Genomic DNA, 19360 nt, shown 5'->3' with positions numbered 1-19360 from the left:
AATACTTGCGGAAATCTCAACGAAATCCCAACTAAAGTATGGAGATCGTTGCATGCATGATGCATTGATGCATGGTGCGGTAGATGCCCTGCGCTTTGACCTATCACCATCTACAGGGTGTAGAACCAACGCTCCTTGCGTGCAAAAACCATGTTGAAAGGCACGATTTTCTTGCGATGACAGAAGTCGATTTCACATGACTTGCACACCTTAGCATCTTTGGGCAAGAACATCAAGACAAAGGGGTTGTCATTGCGGTGTATTGCTTTATATGGCTGGCTTTCTTTGGGAGCCACCTCTTTTAAATTTTCTTTCTGGCCTAAAGGAGTATGCTGTTTGCAGTTTGCTTGTTAATGTCGAGTTCTGCGAGGGAAGTACGACCTTTTCCGCCTTTCTTGAATTTCTTCTTAAGGAAATCGAAGTGGGCAGGGTTGCGTGGTTGCGTTACACTGTCACAAGCACAAACCCTTTTTTGCGCTCTGACTGCATGGCTACCTCGAATTTCAGATTCCTACTCGTTGAAAGTGAAGCTTTTCTTGGATGGCTTTCGGGTGATTGGTTAAGTTGAGCACTTCTCTCTTCAATACTGTGGCGTTGTAATTTTAGTACCCGAAATGGACAGCTAGGACATTTTTAGACGTCAGGCTATACGTCTTTGAGTTCTTTGCGTTCTCCATTTGTATCTAGAATCGGCCAAGGTACCTCCTTCTGCTCGAATATTTCTTCCATTGACAGTTTCTGCCGCGTTCAATACAATTGGTCCTCATGTCAGGTGACCATTCAAACCAGATGTTCCCAGGTATCTGTAAATACTTGCTACAGTCAGCCAGCTCGTATTCATCGCTTACGCCAGCCACTGCTGCCTGTAGCTCTTCCATGTGATGGTCGTGTATTGCTTTGAACACTTGTCGTGTAAATTCAAGCTGGCTCAAATGCGTTGTACCACTCTGATTAAGAAACTTTTTTCTTGCTGCTTTCATAACATTGTTCATGGATTCCGAACAGTTTGTGTAACACCTTGTTGGTTTTCCCGCTTCCTTTCCATCAAGAAGCCCAGCCTTCCTTCTGACTTTATCGACCATGTGATTCTTCATCATTTTTCGGTTATTATTCAAGTAAGACCAGTACTTGGGTGAGTAGTTGCTGTCTTTTCCAAGAATCTGGATTTCTTGTCTTTTCAAATTCTCTTTTGTCGACTTCAAACGCTTGCGCAAGTCCTTCCCGTCTGTCGCATCCAGAATGCCTTCATCTTTCCCTCGCACACCTCGTTTTGTATATTTCCTGAGGTACTATACAAAACGAAGACCCCGCCGAAAACCATGTAACTTGCAAATTTAGATTTTGAGGTGGAATTGAATACTCGTCGCTCTTTCAGCGCTGTTTTGGGGTAAATTTGGGGGGGGGGGGGAGGGGAGGGGGGTTCGTCAGTTTAGGGTATTTGGTCTTTGATCTTCGTTTTGTACCACCCGCATATAGTAACGCAACTCTACAAAATACAGCTCAGTTCAGTGATCTATAAAAAGCTCACAAAATCGTTAAAGTTAGGATATTTAGTAAATTCAAAATCAAAACTACTCTCTAATCGCAAAACTATGGACCGCACAAAATTATGTGTCTCGAAGTGTACTAGGTAGAGCCCCCAAACGAGCGTTTTTAAGGCTTTTTCGTATTAAAAAAAAACACTTCAAGACACATAATAAACTATTAATCTTTATATCCAAATATGTGTTTTGAATACCGACTACTAAACTTAGAGATTTTAAAGCAGAATTTGAACTCTATATCGATAAAAGCCATCTCTGTGCCACAGGGATCCCTAACCAGTGAAATGTGAAACCAGCCTGAGTGACTTTGTCGCGTGATGTTTGTTCTGATTAAATTCCTTCGTCGTCGAAAACTGCTCGAGGAAAAAAAGCTTTCGATTTGCACGAGTGAATTTAATTCCAGGTAGCCATATTTTAGTGATAATTTTAGTGATACTCCTAAATGTATTTTCTTTCATGTCTAGCGAAAGTTTTTAATAGTGAACAGTGAGCTGAAATGGTTTCTATTTTCCTCAAGCTGAGCTAACAATTAACATGTATTTCCGCCTTGATGTAGTGTGTTTTCACTTCTAGAATACCGAAGAAAACCAACCAAGTCATCTAGTTAGAGGTGCCTAAAGTTAAACTGAACACCTTGGAGTGAATAAAGGTAATTTATGACTGGGTTAAATAGCTGCTAGAGCTATTTTATAGAGTGCCTGTTCAATATGGCTGTAGCGTGAAAAAGTGAGTCGACTGTATTCGCAAGCTATAATTTAATAAGCAGCAGAATTCCGAAACAACATTAAATTGTTGGTAATATGTTAATGTAGATATATATCATTGTAAAATCGAATTCAAAAACGTATTATAAAAAATAAAATTTGGGTTGGGAGTTGAGTAATAATAACATTGAATTAATTCTCTTGTCATTGCAATCATTGCAGTATACATTATGGGGAACCTTTCAGTTTACTTTAATTAACCAGAGTATGCAGTTTTATTCGCGAAACACTTTGCCAAAATGCATTTCAAACCCAAGATGAATCTTGTTATTATTCGGGCTAGAGTTGCCGTAAGTTCAGATACGTGTCATGCATTACTGCACGTCTGAGATAAGCATTGCAACTGATATCAAACAACGTTTTCACCAAATAGCTCTGCATCAAAAAAATATCGACTAACTTCCTTTTGACGGTGTTCTTTATCGTTTTTAGACAAAAGGTAGAGAGTCCAAATTTGAGTTGTGCATATGCATAATGTCCATTTTATGTTAGACTTGTTTTATTATGTTTAAACCTATCTTATTCTAACGACGTCATGGGGTCAGAGGGCGGGAGTGTTGGCAGAATACTCCGCAATTATTTTGAAGCCAAAGTTAAGACATCATCACAAATCGATCAGAATCCAAAAGCCAAAGGTACATAATGAGGGTGTAGGTTCACAATAAAAACAACAACTTTCTTTGAATATTTATTTGTTTGTCATAAAAACTGCTAGTGCTCATAGTCTTATTGCTCACGTTCGAAGTGCTTACGTATTTTAGTTCAAATTTGATTAGGTTTTCGCAAAAAAAGAAATGGTTACTTTTCATGGCTTTATTTTTTAAGCAATCCTTTCGTAATCCTTTCGTTAAGTAATCCTTTCGCAAAATGCATATTTGGTGTAGTTACTAAAACCCGGAACGACCCACAACGACCCAAAACCAGCCACACAACGACCCAAAACCAGCCACAACGATCCAAAACCAGCCACACAACGACCCAAAACCAGCCACACAACGACCCAAAACCAGCCACACAACGACCCAAAACCAGCCACAACGATCCAAAACCAGCCACACAAAGATCCAAAACCTGCCACAACGATCCAAAACCAGCCACAACGATCCAACACCAGCCACACAACGACCCAAAACCAGCCACAACGCCCCAAAACCAGCCACACAACGACCCAAAACCAGCCACAACGACCCAAAACCAGCCACACAACGACCCAAAACCATGCAGGCATGCACAACGATTCAAAACCCAGCCACAAATGTCCATCAGATAGCAATTTTGTAATTTAAATCTTTATTTTACGAGGGTAGCATAATTAATCTATTAGTGATCTAACTTATTGCCTTCGAAAAACGAAAAGTAAGATTACAAAACTTGAAGTATATATTTTAAAAAAAACTATACGATGTAACAATAAACAAACTAAAATAACTAGGCAGATAATGGACATAATATAGATTAGTATAATGATGATAACTTACCTAGTGACACATTTACTGTTTATGAGATTAGAGCAGCGTGCGTAGAGCAGGTCTCTGATCTACCGAGTTTAGTTTGTCAAGGAAAAGAGAGCGTATCTGACTTTTTAGAGAAGGAGTAAAAACAAAGACCTTGGTAGGTCGAGAGGACGTCAAAGTTTGCTTTTGATCAGGATGCAAAGAATTGAAGAGGATAGAAGCTATAAGACCACTATTTGTTCGAGCTTTAGACAGTGACCAGAAGATCAGTTGTGCAAGCTCTAGTATGTGGTATACGGTATAAAGCCTTGGGTTCGATTCCAGGCCCGTAGGCTAGTGGGCATGGCCGATCTTTCAGGTCAAATGGAGTTTGAAAAAAAGTTGGAAAAAGGTATTCTAAGCTATTTTAAATTTGAACAACAAGTAGTGGTAGAGATGTAGCAAGTTAAATAAAGTCAATAGCTGATTTTCAGGCTTTCCTCTGATCATTTACTCTCGTATTAAGACGCCTCGAAACTTCCGTCCACAGGACCATTTTCGACATGGTTTAATTTTCGATTGTTTTAAATTCGTCCAAATGTAAGCGATGCAGCTGTTTGATATATTTAATGTATGTATACGATTATAATATTTACGAAGAAAATACAATGGTGTGATTGTAAAAAGAAAATTCCGTATGTTATGAGAGAGAAAATAATCGTTTTTACAGATTAATTAAGCAAGACATAAGTTTTCTAATTACCACTGCTTATCTCTAAGTCCATTAGCTATATAAAAACATCGATATAACATTTCAGCATGGCTACTATCACGCACAAGTTTAGATAATGGTATGCAGTAAATTCACAAGTAAACCTCTTTTAAGAGGTTAAAAAAAAGAGCTTAAAAGCTCTTCCCATTAGCATTTGTACCTCCGGTTACACCCTACACACTTTCTACTCCTTTGCTCAGTTATTCATTAGCACTATTCTTTTGAATCTTATAATAAAAGTATTCCTCGTAGCCTTTTCTATACATTTACAATATATTCATATATTAACTTTAGTTTAAGCTGATGTTTAATTCCAAGATTTTCACTCGTATTACTCGTTATTAAGATATCACGCTCAGGAATTTACTATTTCTTTTAGCCAATCATGATTCAACTATATATATTATCACCTTGATTAGAGACTGACACCTGTCATAGAATTATTATAAATACAGCTCATGTAATTAGTTCAATACAGAAAGTAGAACTAGTCGTTGCAAATTGCAAGTAAAATGCTGCGAGTAGTTACGGGACAACGGTGATCTGACACTCAGTGAGACCCTCAATGGGCGATTGGTTTGATATAGTAGTTTTCTCAATGGGCGATTGGTTTGATATAGTAGTTTCCTCAATGGGCGATTGGTTTGATATAGTAGTTTCCTCAATGGGCGATTGGTTTGATATAGTAGTTTCCTCAATGGGCGATTGGTTTGATATAGTAGTTTTCTCAATGGGCGATTGGTTTGATATAGTAGTTTTCTCAATGGGCGATTGGTTTGATATAAGAGATAGTTTCCTCAATGGGCGATTGGTTTGATATAGTAGTTTCCTCAATGGGCGATTGGTTTGATATAGTAGTTTCCTCAATGGGCGATTGGTTTGATATAGTAGTTTCCTCAATGGGCGATTGGTTTGATATAGTAGTTTCCTCAATGGGCGATTGGTTTGATATAAGAGATAGTTGCCTCAATGGGCGATTGGCTTGGTTTGTTTGTATCATGGTGCGAAGACCAGCGAGCTCTATCAGGTAGAAAAGTCAATGACAACGACTCGGTATCTGGGATGATTTGTCTTTCAAGGGCACTCAAGTACATGGCATTTCCCTCGGCAAGGTTCTGATCTACAGTGGCGGTGTTCCAGCATTCAATTGGCAAAGTCTGAGCGTATAACAGCGCTGAAAAACTCATAAAAGAACACTGTCTTTCTCGTGAAACCTCACTGAAGTTTATGTGACCTTGATGAATGCTTCCAGCAATAAATAAATTTGAATGTGTCATGATTTAACTACAAGACTCACCTCGGGTTATTTGAAGAAGAATCCAACTTCGAAGGAACGCACGATTTTAAGGCGATTACCGCTTAACATAAGTAGCAGGACGGATGATCGCAGTTTTGTGTCCAGGTTTACTCGGAGGAACGACAGAGGGGCTCTGGGGCGAATCATCGTGAGGCAGGCAGTAACACCCGGAGTAGTCAATCGATAAAAATCGATAGAAATCAGCTGATTTGTATCGATTTTTATGGGAAAAACGATTTAAAAAAATTGGTGTGAGTTCGATTTTTATCGATTTAATCGATTTTTATCGATCAAGATTTGACAGCTTTAATTCGATCCAATAATGCAGTACAATCATATAATCAGCTTTATTTCACGGAAAGTATTCGAAAATATCAATGATAGTGCAATAGATTTTATAACTATTAATTCACAAGTAATAGAATGCTCACACTAAATCCGTGAAACAAATACTAATTTTTAGCACTAAATAGTGATAATTAAACAATAGAAAACAAAGGATTCTGTATGAAATAGTACTAATTAGTACTATTAATGTTCACGGTTTTAGTGCGTGCGCTCTAATATGTAGATCAGGCAGCTAATTATCCAAGTACTTTTGCTGTCTGTTCACTGATCACTATAACAAACTCCTAGTTTGTGTCAAGCTATGGTTACGAAAGAGTAATTTCCGGTGGTGTAAATCCGTAGCCACACGACCCTCGTACGATCATCGATAGAAATTGTTCAAGACATAAATCGAAAAAAATCGATATGTATATAATCAATCAATCGATAAAAATCGATACAAAAATTTAGTGTGAGTTCGATTTTTAACGATTGATCGATACAATCGATATCAATCAAATCAGCGGTATCGATTGTTATCGATCTATCGATTTTTATCGATTGACTACTCCGGGAGTAAGAGAAAATCGAGATTTTTCATAGCATCCTCAAAGGTACACAGGGATCCCAATCGTCAAGATTAGTGTCGCTGATCGCCTGCTGGCTCGCAGCAATAAAGATCCCGACGCTCATACCGAGAGCGGTCGTCCAATATAACACGTAGTTGATTTGTACTTAATTATTTGTTGACTGGTGTTATATTGTTATTGCAGATGGCCGCAGCACAAGAGTATTCCACAGAAGAACTTAACTACTTCAGAGTTTGCAACCTCACCACTCGAATCATTGCTGACGGACTACGAGTAGTCTTCGAACAATTATGGGACACTCATTACCAGGCTACACACGGCCAGTGGCAAGATACGGCTAAGAATGGCATTGATTTGTACAGCATGGAATCTTCTAAAAGTCGTAAGAGAAATTCACGAGAACTTTTAATTTTGAGAAATGGCAATAGTCGTGAATGGGACTGTACCAGTCTTTCTTTTGCCATTCTTTATTCAGATAGTATTGGCAAGGCTCTCGATCCCGTTGTTAAGAAAGGCGTGGATGATTTACGTCAGTTCCGTAATAAAGTCTTTGCTCATGTGTCTGATGGAAAGCTGACAGTAAGGGATTTTCAAACCTCTATCCAGACGGTCATAGATGCTTTTAGCGCCCTGAAACTAGACACTGCTGGTATCGAGGCAATCAAAAACCAGAAAACATTTCCTACAGAGGAACTACGTCTCATTCAGCAACAGTTAGAAAAGGAGAAAATACGTAACGAGGAACCACGATCGTTTTGTGTTTTGCCGCCCAAACCATCCCACGAAGTTATCGATCGTTCAAGCGAAATGAATGAGATACTACAAGAGATGAAAAGGTTGAGAAGCATAAAAAGAAATGAAATAACTGTTATTTATCTGTCTGGGAATCCTGGCTGTGGCAAAAGTGAAATAGCAAGGCAGATAGGCGAGAGTGTTTTCGATGATGTTCCCGATAACGCGACAGATCAAGTAAAGTTTGTGTTCGCCCTTAACGCATCCAGTATAGACACATTGATACAATCATATATTGAATTTGCAATTACTTTAAACTGCGATGAGAATTCTACTACGAGTATTGGAACATCAAAAGATCTTTCTCCGGAAGACAAACTTATTCATCTTAAAAGTCTTGTAGCTCCCAAACTGCGAAAGTATTCTTCATGGCTCTTGATCGTAGATAACGTCACAGACGTTAAATCAGTCTTCAGATTCTTACCACAAGCGGGAGAGAAGACGGAGGGCAATGGTCAGATACTTATTACCACACAAGACAGTCGATCCATTGTTGCCTATGATTCGTACACTTACCATTTATCCCTTAGTCGCGGTATGAAACCTGACGAAGCGGTAAAAACACTATCTGAAATATCGGGCGTTTCTTCAAATAAAGAATGCATTTTACAAGTTGCGAAGGCTCTAGATTACCAGCCACTAGCACTAGCGTGTGCAGCAACTTACATGAAGCGTGTAAGTGATATAACGTCAATCTCATGGGAAGAATATTTACAGAAGATTCAACAAGGCAAGAGAGAAGCGACTGAAGGGGAATATAAAAGAATTAGCGTAACTTACCCTCAATCGATGACTGCAGCAGTCAAGTTGGCCTTAGAAAAAGAAATGGCTGCAGACAAGGTTATGATGCATACTTTTCAGTTCTTGTCTGCGTTGGGCCCTGAGCGGATATCTTTGGAATATGTCGTACAATATGTAACACGGTGTATGCCAGATCAAGACGACGACCTCGTGGCTGCCACTGTCTTTTCATCTTCACTTATTCTTTCTTCTTCAGAAGACCAGTCAAAAGAAATTGGTGTACATCAAGTTGTACATAGCTGTATACAAGATATTGTTCTAAACAAGAGCAAAAACGAAGAATTTTATTTCTTGGTAAACGTAATTAATGCTTTTTCAGTACTTTTAAACGTCTTTGATGAGGACAACGTCAATCACATTAAAACAACAAAATTGGTAGCAGTGCATTTTATGCACCTTTCAAAACATTTATCCAATTTTAGAACGAATCTTTATCCCCCATAAAACGAAAAACGAATTTTCAACAAGGACACAACGAGTCCGTGAGTTGCTTCACCTCTGCGGGAAACGTCTGCCAAACCCACGCTAAGCACGAAGCTGCGAAAACATTCTTTCAAACAGTACTAATGATGGAAGAATTTTATCATCATTGTAATCATCCAAAACTTGTTACTCCATTGAATAACCTAGGACTTAACCTCCGTGATCTGGGCAGGCATGAAGAAGCGCAAAAATGTTTCGAGAGAGCATTGGCTATTCAAGAGATGGCGTATGATCAAAATCATCCAGCACTTGCTACTATATTGAATAATCTAGGATTGAACCTCCTTGATGTTTACAAGCATGAAGAAGCGCAGAAATATCTCGAGAGAGCATTGACTATTCAAGAAATGGTGATGGATCAAAATCATCCAACACTTGCTTCTATATTAAATAATCTAGGATCGAACCTTATTGGTTTGGGCAATCATGAAGAAGGTATGAAATGTTTCGACAGAGCATTAAAAATTAAAGAGATGGCGTATGGCCAAAATCATCCAGCACTTGCTAGTACATTGAATAATCTAGCATCGAACCTCCGTGATCTGGGCAAGCATGATGAAGCGCAGAAATGTTTCGAGAGGGCATTGGTTATTGTTGAGATGGCGTATGGTCAAAATCATCCAAAATGTGTTACTGCATTGAATAATCTAGCAATTAATCTCCGTGATCTGGGCAAGCAAGAAGAAGCGCAGAAATATCTCGAGAGAGCATTGGCAATTCAAGAGATGGCGTATGATGAAAATCATCCAACACTTGCTACTACATTGAGTAATCTAGGATCGAACCTCCGTGATCTGGGAAAGCATGAAGAAGCGCAGAAATGTTTCGAGAGAGCATTGACTATTCAAGAGATGGCGTATGATGAAAATCATCCAACACTCGCTTCTATATTCAATAATCTAGGATCGAACCTCCGTGATTTGGGAAAGCATGAAGAAGCGCAGAAATGTTTCGAGCGAGCATTGGCCATTCAAGAGATGACGTATGATCAAAATTATCCAAAACATGCTTCTATATTGTATAATCTAGGATCGAACCTCCGTGATCTCGGCAAGCATCAAGAAGCGCAGAAATGTTTCGAAAGAGCATTGGCCATTCAAGAGATGGCGTATGATCAAAATCATCCAACACTTGCTTCTATATTGTATAATCTAGGATGGAACCTCCGTGATCTGGGTAAGCATGATGAAGCGCAAAAATGTTTCGAGAGGGCATTGGTTATTGTTGAGATGGCGTATGATCAAAATCATCCCACACTTGCTACTGCACTGAATAATTTAGCATTGCACCTCCGTGATCTGGGCAAGTATGGAGAAGCACAGAAATATCTCGAGAGAGTATTGACTATTGAAGAGATGGCGTATGATCAAAATCTTCCAAAACGTGCTATTACATTGAGTAATCTAGGAGTAAACCTCCGTGATCTGGGCAAGCAAGAAGAAGCGCAGAAATATCTCGAGAGAGCATTGGCTCTTCAAGAGATGGCGTATGATGAAAATCATCCAACACTTGCTTCTATATTGTATAGTCTAGCAATAAACCTCCGTGATCTGGGTAAGCATGATGAAGCGCAGAAATGCTTCGAGAGAGCATTGACTATTCAAGAGATGGCGTATGATGAAAATCATCCAATACTTGCTTCTATATTGTATAATCTAGGATCGAACCTCCGTGATCTCGGCAAGCATCAAGAAGCGCAGAAATGTTTCGAAAGAGCATTGGCCATTCAAGAGATGGCGTCTGATCAAAATCATCCAACACTTGCTTCTATATTGTATAATGTAGGATGGAACCTCCGTGATCTGGGTAAGCATGATGAAGCGCAAAAATGTTTCGAGAGGGCATTGGTTATTGTTGAGATGGCGTATGATCAAAATCATCCCACACTTGCTACTGCACTGAATAATCTAGCATTGCACCTCCGTGATCTGGGCAAGTATGGAGAAGCACAGAAATATCTCGAAAGAGTATTGACTATTGAAGAGAAGGCATATGATCAAAATCATCCAAAACGTGCTATTACATTGAGTAATCTAGGAGTAAACCTCCATGATCTGGGTAAGCATGATGAAGCGCAGAAATGCTTCGAGAGAGCATTGACTATTCAAGAGATGGCGTATGGTCAAAATCATCCAACACTTGCTACTCCATTGAATAATCTAGGACTTAACCTCCGTGATGTGGGCAAGCATGAAGAAGCGCAAAAATGTTTCGAGAGAGCATTGTCTATTCAAGAGATGGCGTATGATCAAAATCATCCAACACTTGCTACTATATTGAATAATCTAGGATTGAACCTCCTTGATGTTTACAAGCATGAAGAAGCGCAGAAATATCTCGAGAGAGCATTGACTATTCAAGAAATGGTGATGGATCAAAATCATCCAACACTTGCTTCTATATTAAATAATCTAGGATCGAACCTTATTGGTTTGGGCAATCATGAAGAAGGTATGAAATGTTTCGACAGAGCATTAAAAATTAAAGAGATGGCGTATGGCCAAAATCATCCAGCACTTGCTAGTACATTGAATAATCTAGCATCGAACCTCCGTGATGTGGGCAAGCATGAAGAAGCGCAGAAATATCTCGAGAGAGTATTGACTATTGAAGAGAAGGCATATGATCAAAATCTTCCAAAACGTGCTATTACATTGAGTAATCTAGGAGTAAACCTCCGTGATGTGGGCAAGCAAGAAGAAGCGCAGAAATATCTCGAGAGAGCATTGGCAATTCAAGAGATGGCGTATGCTCAAAATCATCCAACACTTGCTACTACATTGATTAATCTAGGATTGAACCTCCGTGATGTGGGCAAGCATGAAGAAGCGCAGAAATGCTTCGAGAGAGCATTGACTATTCAAGAGATGGCGTATGATGAAAATCATCCAACACTTGCTTCTATATTGTATAATCTAGGATTGAACCTCCGTGATGTGGGTAAGCATCAAGAAGCGCAGAAATGTTTCGAAAGAGCATTGGCCATTCAAGAGATGGCGTATGGTCAAAATCATCCAACACTTGCTACTACATTGAATAATCTAGGACTTAACCTCCGTGATGTGGGCAAGCATGAAGAAGCGCAAAAATGTTTCGAGAGAGCATTGGCTATTCAAGAGATGGCGTATGATCAAAATCATCCAGCACTTGCTACTATATTGAATAATCTAGGATTGAACCTCCTTGATGTTTACAAGCATGAAGAAGCGCAGAAATATCTCGAGAGAGCATTGACTATTCAAGAAATGGTGATGGATCAAAATCATCCAACACTTGCTTCTATATTAAATAATCTAGGATCGAACCTTATTGGTTTGGGCAATCATGAAGAAGGTATGAAATGTTTCGACAGAGCATTAAAAATTAAAGAGATGGCGTATGGCCAAAATCATCCAGCACTTGCTAGTACATTGAATAATCTAGCATCGAACCTCCGTGATGTGGGCAAGCATGAAGAAGCGCAGAAATATCTCGAGAGAGTATTGACTATTGAAGAGAAGGCATATGATCAAAATCTTCCAAAACGTGCTATTACATTGAGTAATCTAGGAGTAAACCTCCGTGATCTGGGCAAGCAAGAAGAAGCGCAGAAATATCTCGAGAGAGCATTGGCAATTCAAGAGATGGCGTATGCTCAAAATCATCCAACACTTGCTACTACGTTGATTAATCTAGGATTGAACCTCCGTGATGTGGGCAAGCATGAAGAAGCGCAGAAATGCTTCGAGAGAGCATTGACTATTCAAGAGATGGCGTATGATCAAAATCATCCAACACTTGCTTCTATATTGTATAATCTAGGATCGAACCTCCGTGATCTCGGCAAGCATCAAGAAGCGCAGAAATGTTTCGAAAGAGCATTGGCCATTCAAGAGATGGCGTATGGTCAAAATCATCCAACACTTGCTACTTCATTGAATAATCTAGGACTTAACCTCCGTGATGTGGGCAAGCATGAAGAAGCGCAAAAATGTTTCGAGAGAGCATTGGCTATTCAAGAGATGGCGTATGATCAAAATCATCCAACACTTGCTACTATATTGAATAATCTAGGATTGAACCTCCTTGATGTTTACAAGCATGAAGAAGCGCAGAAATATCTCGAGAGAGCATTGACTATTCAAGAAATGGTGATGGATCAAAATCATCCAACACTTGCTTCTATATTAAATAATCTAGGATCGAACCTTATTGGTTTGGGCAATCATGAAGAAGGTATGAAATGTTTCGACAGAGCATTAAAAATTAAAGAGATGGCGTATGGCCAAAATCATCCAGCACTTGCTAGTACATTGAATAATCTAGCATCGAACCTCCGTGATGTGGGCAAGCATGAAGAAGCGCAGAAATATCTCGAGAGAGTATTGACTATTGAAGAGAAGGCATATGATCAAAATCTTCCAAAACGTGCTATTACATTGAGTAATCTAGGAGTAAACCTCCGTGATGTGGGCAAGCAAGAAGAAGCGCAGAAATATCTCGAGAGAGCATTGGCAATTCAAGAGATGGCGTATGCTCAAAATCATCCAACACTTGCTACTACGTTGATTAATCTAGGATTGAACCTCCGTGATGTGGGCAAGCATGAAGAAGCGCAGAAATGCTTCGAGAGAGCATTGACTATTCAAGAGATGGCGTATGATCAAAATCATCCAACACTTGCTTCTATATTGTATAATCTAGGATCGAACCTCCGTGATCTCGGCAAGCATCAAGAAGCGCAGAAATGTTTCGAGAGGGCATTGGTTATTGTTGAGATGGCGTATGATCAAAATCATCCCACACTTGCTACTGCACTGAATAATCTTGCATTGCACCTCCGTGATCTGGGCAAGTATGGAGAAGCACAGAAATATCTCGAAAGAGTATTGACTATTGAAGAGATGGCGTATGATCAAAATCATCCAACACTTGCTACTACGTTGATTAATCTAGGATTGAACCTCCGTGATGTGGGCAAGCATGAAGAAGCGCAGAAATGCTTCGAGAGAGCATTGACTATTCAAGAGATGGCGTATGATCAAAATCATCCAACACTTGCTTCTACATTGTATAGTCTAGCAATAAACCTCCGTGATCTGGGTAAGCATGATGAAGCGAAGAAATGCTTCGAGAGAGCATTGACTATTCAAGAGATGGCGTATGGTCAAAATCATCCAACACTTGTTACTACGTTGATTAATCTAGGATTGAACCTCCGTGATGTGGGCAAGCATGATGAAGCGCAGAAATGCTTCGAGAGAGCATTGACTATTCAAGAGATGGCGTATGATCAAAATCATCCAAGACTTGCTGCTACATTGTATAGTCTAGCAATAAACCTCCATGATCTGGGTAAGTATGATGAAGCGCAGAAATGCTTCGAGAGAGCATTGACTATTCAAGAGATGGCGTATGGTCAAAATCATCCAACACTTGCTACTCCATTGAATAATCTAGGACTTAACCTCCGTGATGTGGGCAAGCATGAAGAAGCGCAAAAATGTTTTGAGAGAGCATTGGCTATTCAAGAGATGGCGTATGATCAAAATCATCCAACACTTGCTTCTATATTGAATAATCTAGGATTGAACCTCCTTGATGTTTACAAGCATGAAGAAGCGCAGAAATATCTCGAGAGAGCATTGACTATTCAAGAAATGGTGATGGATCAAAATCATCCAACACTTGCTTCTATATTAAATAATCTAGGATCGAACCTTATTGGTTTGGGCAATCATGAAGAAGGTATGAAATGTTTCGACAGAGCATTAAAAATTAAAGAGATGGCGTATGGCCAAAATCATCCAGCACTTGCTAGTACATTGAATAATCTAGCATCGAACCTCCGTGATGTGGGCAAGCATGAAGAAGCGCAAAAATGTTTCGAGAGAGCATTGGCTATTCAAGAGATGGCGTATGATCAAAATCATCCAACACTTGCTAGTACATTGAATAATCTAGCATCGAACCTCCGTGATCTGGGCAAGCATGATGAAGCGCAGAAATGTTTCGAGAGAGCATTGGTTATTGTTGAGATGGCATATGATCAAAATCATCCAAAACGTGTTACTGCATTGAATAATCTAGCAATTAATCTCCGTGATCTGGGCAAGCATGATGAAGCGCAGAAAATTTTCGAGAGAGCATTGGTTATTGTTGAGATGACATATGATCAAAATCATCCAAAACATGTTACTGCATTGAATAATCTAGCATTGCACCTCCGTGATCTGGGCAAGTATGGAGAAGCACAGAAATATCTCGAAAGAGTATTGGTTATTGAAGAGAAGGCGTATGATCAAAATCTTCCAAAACGTGCTATTACATTGAGTAATCTAGCAATAAACCTCCATGATCTGTGTAAGCATGATGAAGCGCAGAAATGCTTCGAGAGAGCATTGACTATTCAAGAGATGGCGTATGATCAAAATCTTCCAAAACGTGCTACTACATTGAATAATCTAGCAATAAACCTCCATGATCTGTGTAAGCATGATGAAGCGCAGAAATGCTTCGAGAGAGCATTGACTATTCAAGAGATGGCGTATGATCAAAATCATCCAACACTTGCTACTACATTGTATAGTCTAGCAATAAACCTCCATGATCTGGGTAAGCATGATGAAGCGCAGAAATGCTTCGAGAGAGCATTGGCTATTCAAGAGATGGCGTATGGTCAAAATCATCCAACACTTGTTACTACGTTGATTAATCTAGGATTGAACCTCCGTGATGTGGGTAAGCATGATGAAGCACAGAAATGCTTCGAGAGAGCATTGACTATTCAAGAGATGGCGTATGATCAAAATCATCCAACAATTGCTTCTATATTGTATAATCTAGGATGGAACCTCCGTGATCTGGGCAAGCATGATGAAGCGCAGAAAATTTTCGAGAGAGCATTGGTTATTGTTGAGATGGCATATGATCAAAATCATCCAAAACATGTTACTGCATTGAATAATCTAGCAATTAATCTCCGTGATCTGGGCAAGCATGATGAAGCGCAGAAAATTTTCGAGAGAGCATTGGTTATTGTTGAGATGGCATATGATCAAAATCATCCAAAACATGTTACTGCATTGAATAATCTAGCAATTAATCTCCGTGATCTGGGCAAGCATGATGAAGCGCAGAAATGTTTCGAGAGGGCATTGGTTATTGTTGAGATGGCGTATGATCAAAATCATCCCACACTTGCTACTGCACTGAATAATTTTGCATTGCACCTCCGTGATCTGGGCAAGTATGGAGAAGCGCAGAAATGTTTCGAGAGAACATTGGGTATAGTTGAGATGCATGGTGTATGATCAAAATCATCCAACATTTACTTGTATATTGAATAATCTAGGATCAAACCTCTGTGATCTGGGAAAGCAATAAGGAGCGCAGAAATGTTTTGAGAGAACAATGGCTATTCAAGAAAGATGGCGTATGATCAAAATTATCCAACACTTGCTACTATATTGAATAATCTAGCATCGAACCTCAGTGATCTTGGCAAGCATGATAATAATAATAATAATAATAATAATAATAATAATATTAATAATAATAATAATAATAACTTTATTAATGTCCTTAGTCTTCTAGCCGGGCACAAGTGCCCTACTTATCGGGGAGACAAAAAAAAAGTAATAGAGAAATAGATAAATAATTGATTAAATAAATAATTGAATGAATTAAATATATATATATATATATATATATATATTAATAAATAATAAATAAATAGAGTAAAATAAAATATTAAAAAAAAAACGAAATAAAATATAAAATACTATATGACTATATATATAATTATAATTTATAACTAGTATCTGAATATAATGTAACGTTATTATCGGAATGAAATATATGATGAAGCACACAAATATCTTGAGAGAGCATTGGTTATTGTTGAGATGGCGTATGATAAAAATCATCCAGAACATGCTAGTGCATTAATAATCTAGCATTTATCTGGGCAAGCATGATGAGGCGCAGAAACATCTCGAGAGAGCATTGACTATTCAAGAGATGGCGTATGATAAAAATATCCAACAATTGCTACTACATTGAATAATCTACCATCGAACCTCAGTGATCTGGGAAAGCATGAAGAAGCGCAGAAATGTTTCGAGAGAGCATTGACTATTTAAGAGATGGCGATGGATCAAAATCATCCAACACTTGCTTCTTGCTTCTGAATCTTGACATCATAGATTCAACCCAAACCAAAACATTGGTGGCTAATGTATGTACCATGTTCGTAAAACTCGGTTTATTTGGTTTATTCAGAAAATATATAATGTTTCATTCGATTCCTTAACTTCTATTTGACCAAACAATGTGTAGGCGCTGAATTTTTTTTTCAGTTTCAATAATATTGACGATCATAACTGGGAAATTTCAACACATCTCGGCACGCAAAGAATCACAACAAAGTCCAGGACGTATGGGAGAGATTCTAGCGGCTCCATAGCGCGAAGTGACAGAGAGATTCGGGATTTATTCGAATCATTCTAAGGATAACACTAAGGATAACAACTTTTCAAGGTATATTTGCGTACAAGCGCAAAGAACAACCTCACAATTTGGGTCCGCGAGACATCCGACACAAAAGTAAAATCTACGAGCTGAGTGACAGATACCGCTGTCGGGCGAGTAATAAATAATCTTTAACATGTTTTTTTACAAAGATGTTATTAGATAATCGCATGTTTTTACCTAACAAATGCATGATAAACATTTTAGAGCAAATAATAAACGTTCTGTAGCAAATCAGGAGAATTACGAGCTCACATTCTGAATTATTCGGCACACAGATCTAAGTAATTATCACAAATCTTTATATCACAACACAGATATTCACAAGGCAATCAGATTTTTTCATAACATAAATAGCTGTTAGATTATATTGAAACTTCAAATTTAAGATCTTTATATCATGGGCAGTATGTAGCAAATACAAATCATGGAATGAAAGTAAGGAATTCATATGAAAACCTCTTCGCAAGCATTGCTTCTTCTTCTAGTTCGACTTCATCTTCTCTCTTATACACAATAACTTCTTCGTTGGTAGCAACTGGATCTAACTCTTCAGGATTGACAAAAGAGAGCGTCTAAAGGACTTTTCACCATTTGAAAAGGTATCAAAGCACAGGTAGCCCAAGCTTGGTTTCTGTGGTGTCCTGCTATAGGGAAATGTATGGGGATTCATCAAAAATTTCAATAAAATCATCAAAACGTGAAATAAAGCCTCGGAATTTTACCCGATCATTGAGAAATAGCACTTCTTTCTCTCTGCGTGGTTATTTTTTGAATTTAGCCCGTTTTAAGGATTTTTTCCCCACCAGTAAGAAATAAGAGAAGGTTGGAAACTCGAGTCCCAAAAGCGAACCATCACGAGTCTTTGAAACCTCGTATGTCTTCGAATTTTCTTTCCAGCGCCAAATTTTAGTTATGACCTTTCTCTCACATCCCTATAGAACCGAGAAAGTCGCATTACAGATTAGCCTTCGCGTCTTTAAGCCATGAAATTTGCCTGTATTCACATACTACCTCGCTTGTTCTGACCCGTACTTGGAGATCACTGTACACCAGTTCAACGGATTTCTTTCGGCAACCGACCCGAGGTAACGCCGGAAGTCTTCGTATCGTAAATGCGGATTGGATTTGGATAAAGTCTTTCTTCGAAATTATGGTGAGTGTATTTTTTAACGGTCTAAGATACAAAAGTATTTAACTTATAATTTAAAAATTATGGTGTATTTTTTAACGGCCTAAGATACAAAAGTATTTAACTTATAATTTCGAAGAAAGACTATATCCAAATCCAATCCGCATTTACGATACGAAGACTTCCGGCGTGACCTCGGGTCGGTACGTTGCCGAAAGAAATCCGTTGAACTGGTGTACAGTGAGCTCCAAGTACGGGTCAGAACAAGCGAGGTAGTATGTGAATACAGGCAAATTTCATGGCTTAAAGACGCGAAGGCTAATCTGTAATGCGACTTTCTCGGTTCTATAGGGATGTGAGAGAAAGGTCATAACTAAAATTTGGCGCTGGAAAGAAAATTCGAAGACATACGAGGTTTCAAAGACTCGTGATGGTTCGCTTTTGGGACTCGAGTTTCCAACCTTCTCTTATTTCTTACTGGTGGGGAAAAAATCCTTAAAACGGGCTAAATTCAAAAAATAACCACGCAGAGAGAAAGAAGTGCTATTTCTCAATGATCGGGTAAAATTCCGAGGCTTTATTTCACGTTTTGATGATTTTATTGAAATTTTTGATGAATCCCCATACATTTCCTTATAACAGGACACCACAGAAACCAAGCTTGGGCTACCTGTGATCAAAGCTTTAAAAAAAGTTTACTGAGTTCATTCTTTTCACGATAACGCGTTAAACATCAAATAAACTTCAGGTAATCGAACAAGAAATGTATGGTGAAAGCGACACTAAAACTTGAATGGGTTGCATGTATGACGTCACAGAGAGAAACCGCTGTACATAATGACTCTTTGGCCGTGAGACATGCAAACAAATTAATGGCGGACGAAAATCAACCATAAAATTTCGGCACTTTTCTT

General features: G+C 38.8%; 1 protein-coding gene across 1 annotated transcript; it reads left to right on the top strand.

Moving 5' to 3' along the window:
- The first annotated feature begins 1847 nt into the window (after positions 1-1847).
- On the top strand, positions 1848-17548 carry LOC116289300 (uncharacterized). Its single transcript, XM_031696193.2, is given in 4 exon segments — positions 1848-1947; positions 2118-2193; positions 6911-8762; positions 8765-17548. Coding segments are annotated over 2 exon segments (9183 nt in total). The 5' UTR covers positions 1848-1947; positions 2118-2193; the 3' UTR covers positions 16096-17548.
- Positions 17549-19360: the final 1812 nt, after the last annotated feature.

This window comes from Actinia tenebrosa, unplaced genomic scaffold, assembly GCF_029948245.1.
Source record: "Actinia tenebrosa isolate PJP-AT-01 unplaced genomic scaffold, QUT_ActTen_1.0 PGA_scaffold10__47_contigs__length_13832649, whole genome shotgun sequence".
Lineage (NCBI taxonomy): Eukaryota > Metazoa > Cnidaria > Anthozoa > Actiniaria > Actiniidae > Actinia > Actinia tenebrosa.
Note: the sequence above shows the minus strand (reverse complement) of the source record. Positions and strands in the feature narration are given on the sequence as shown.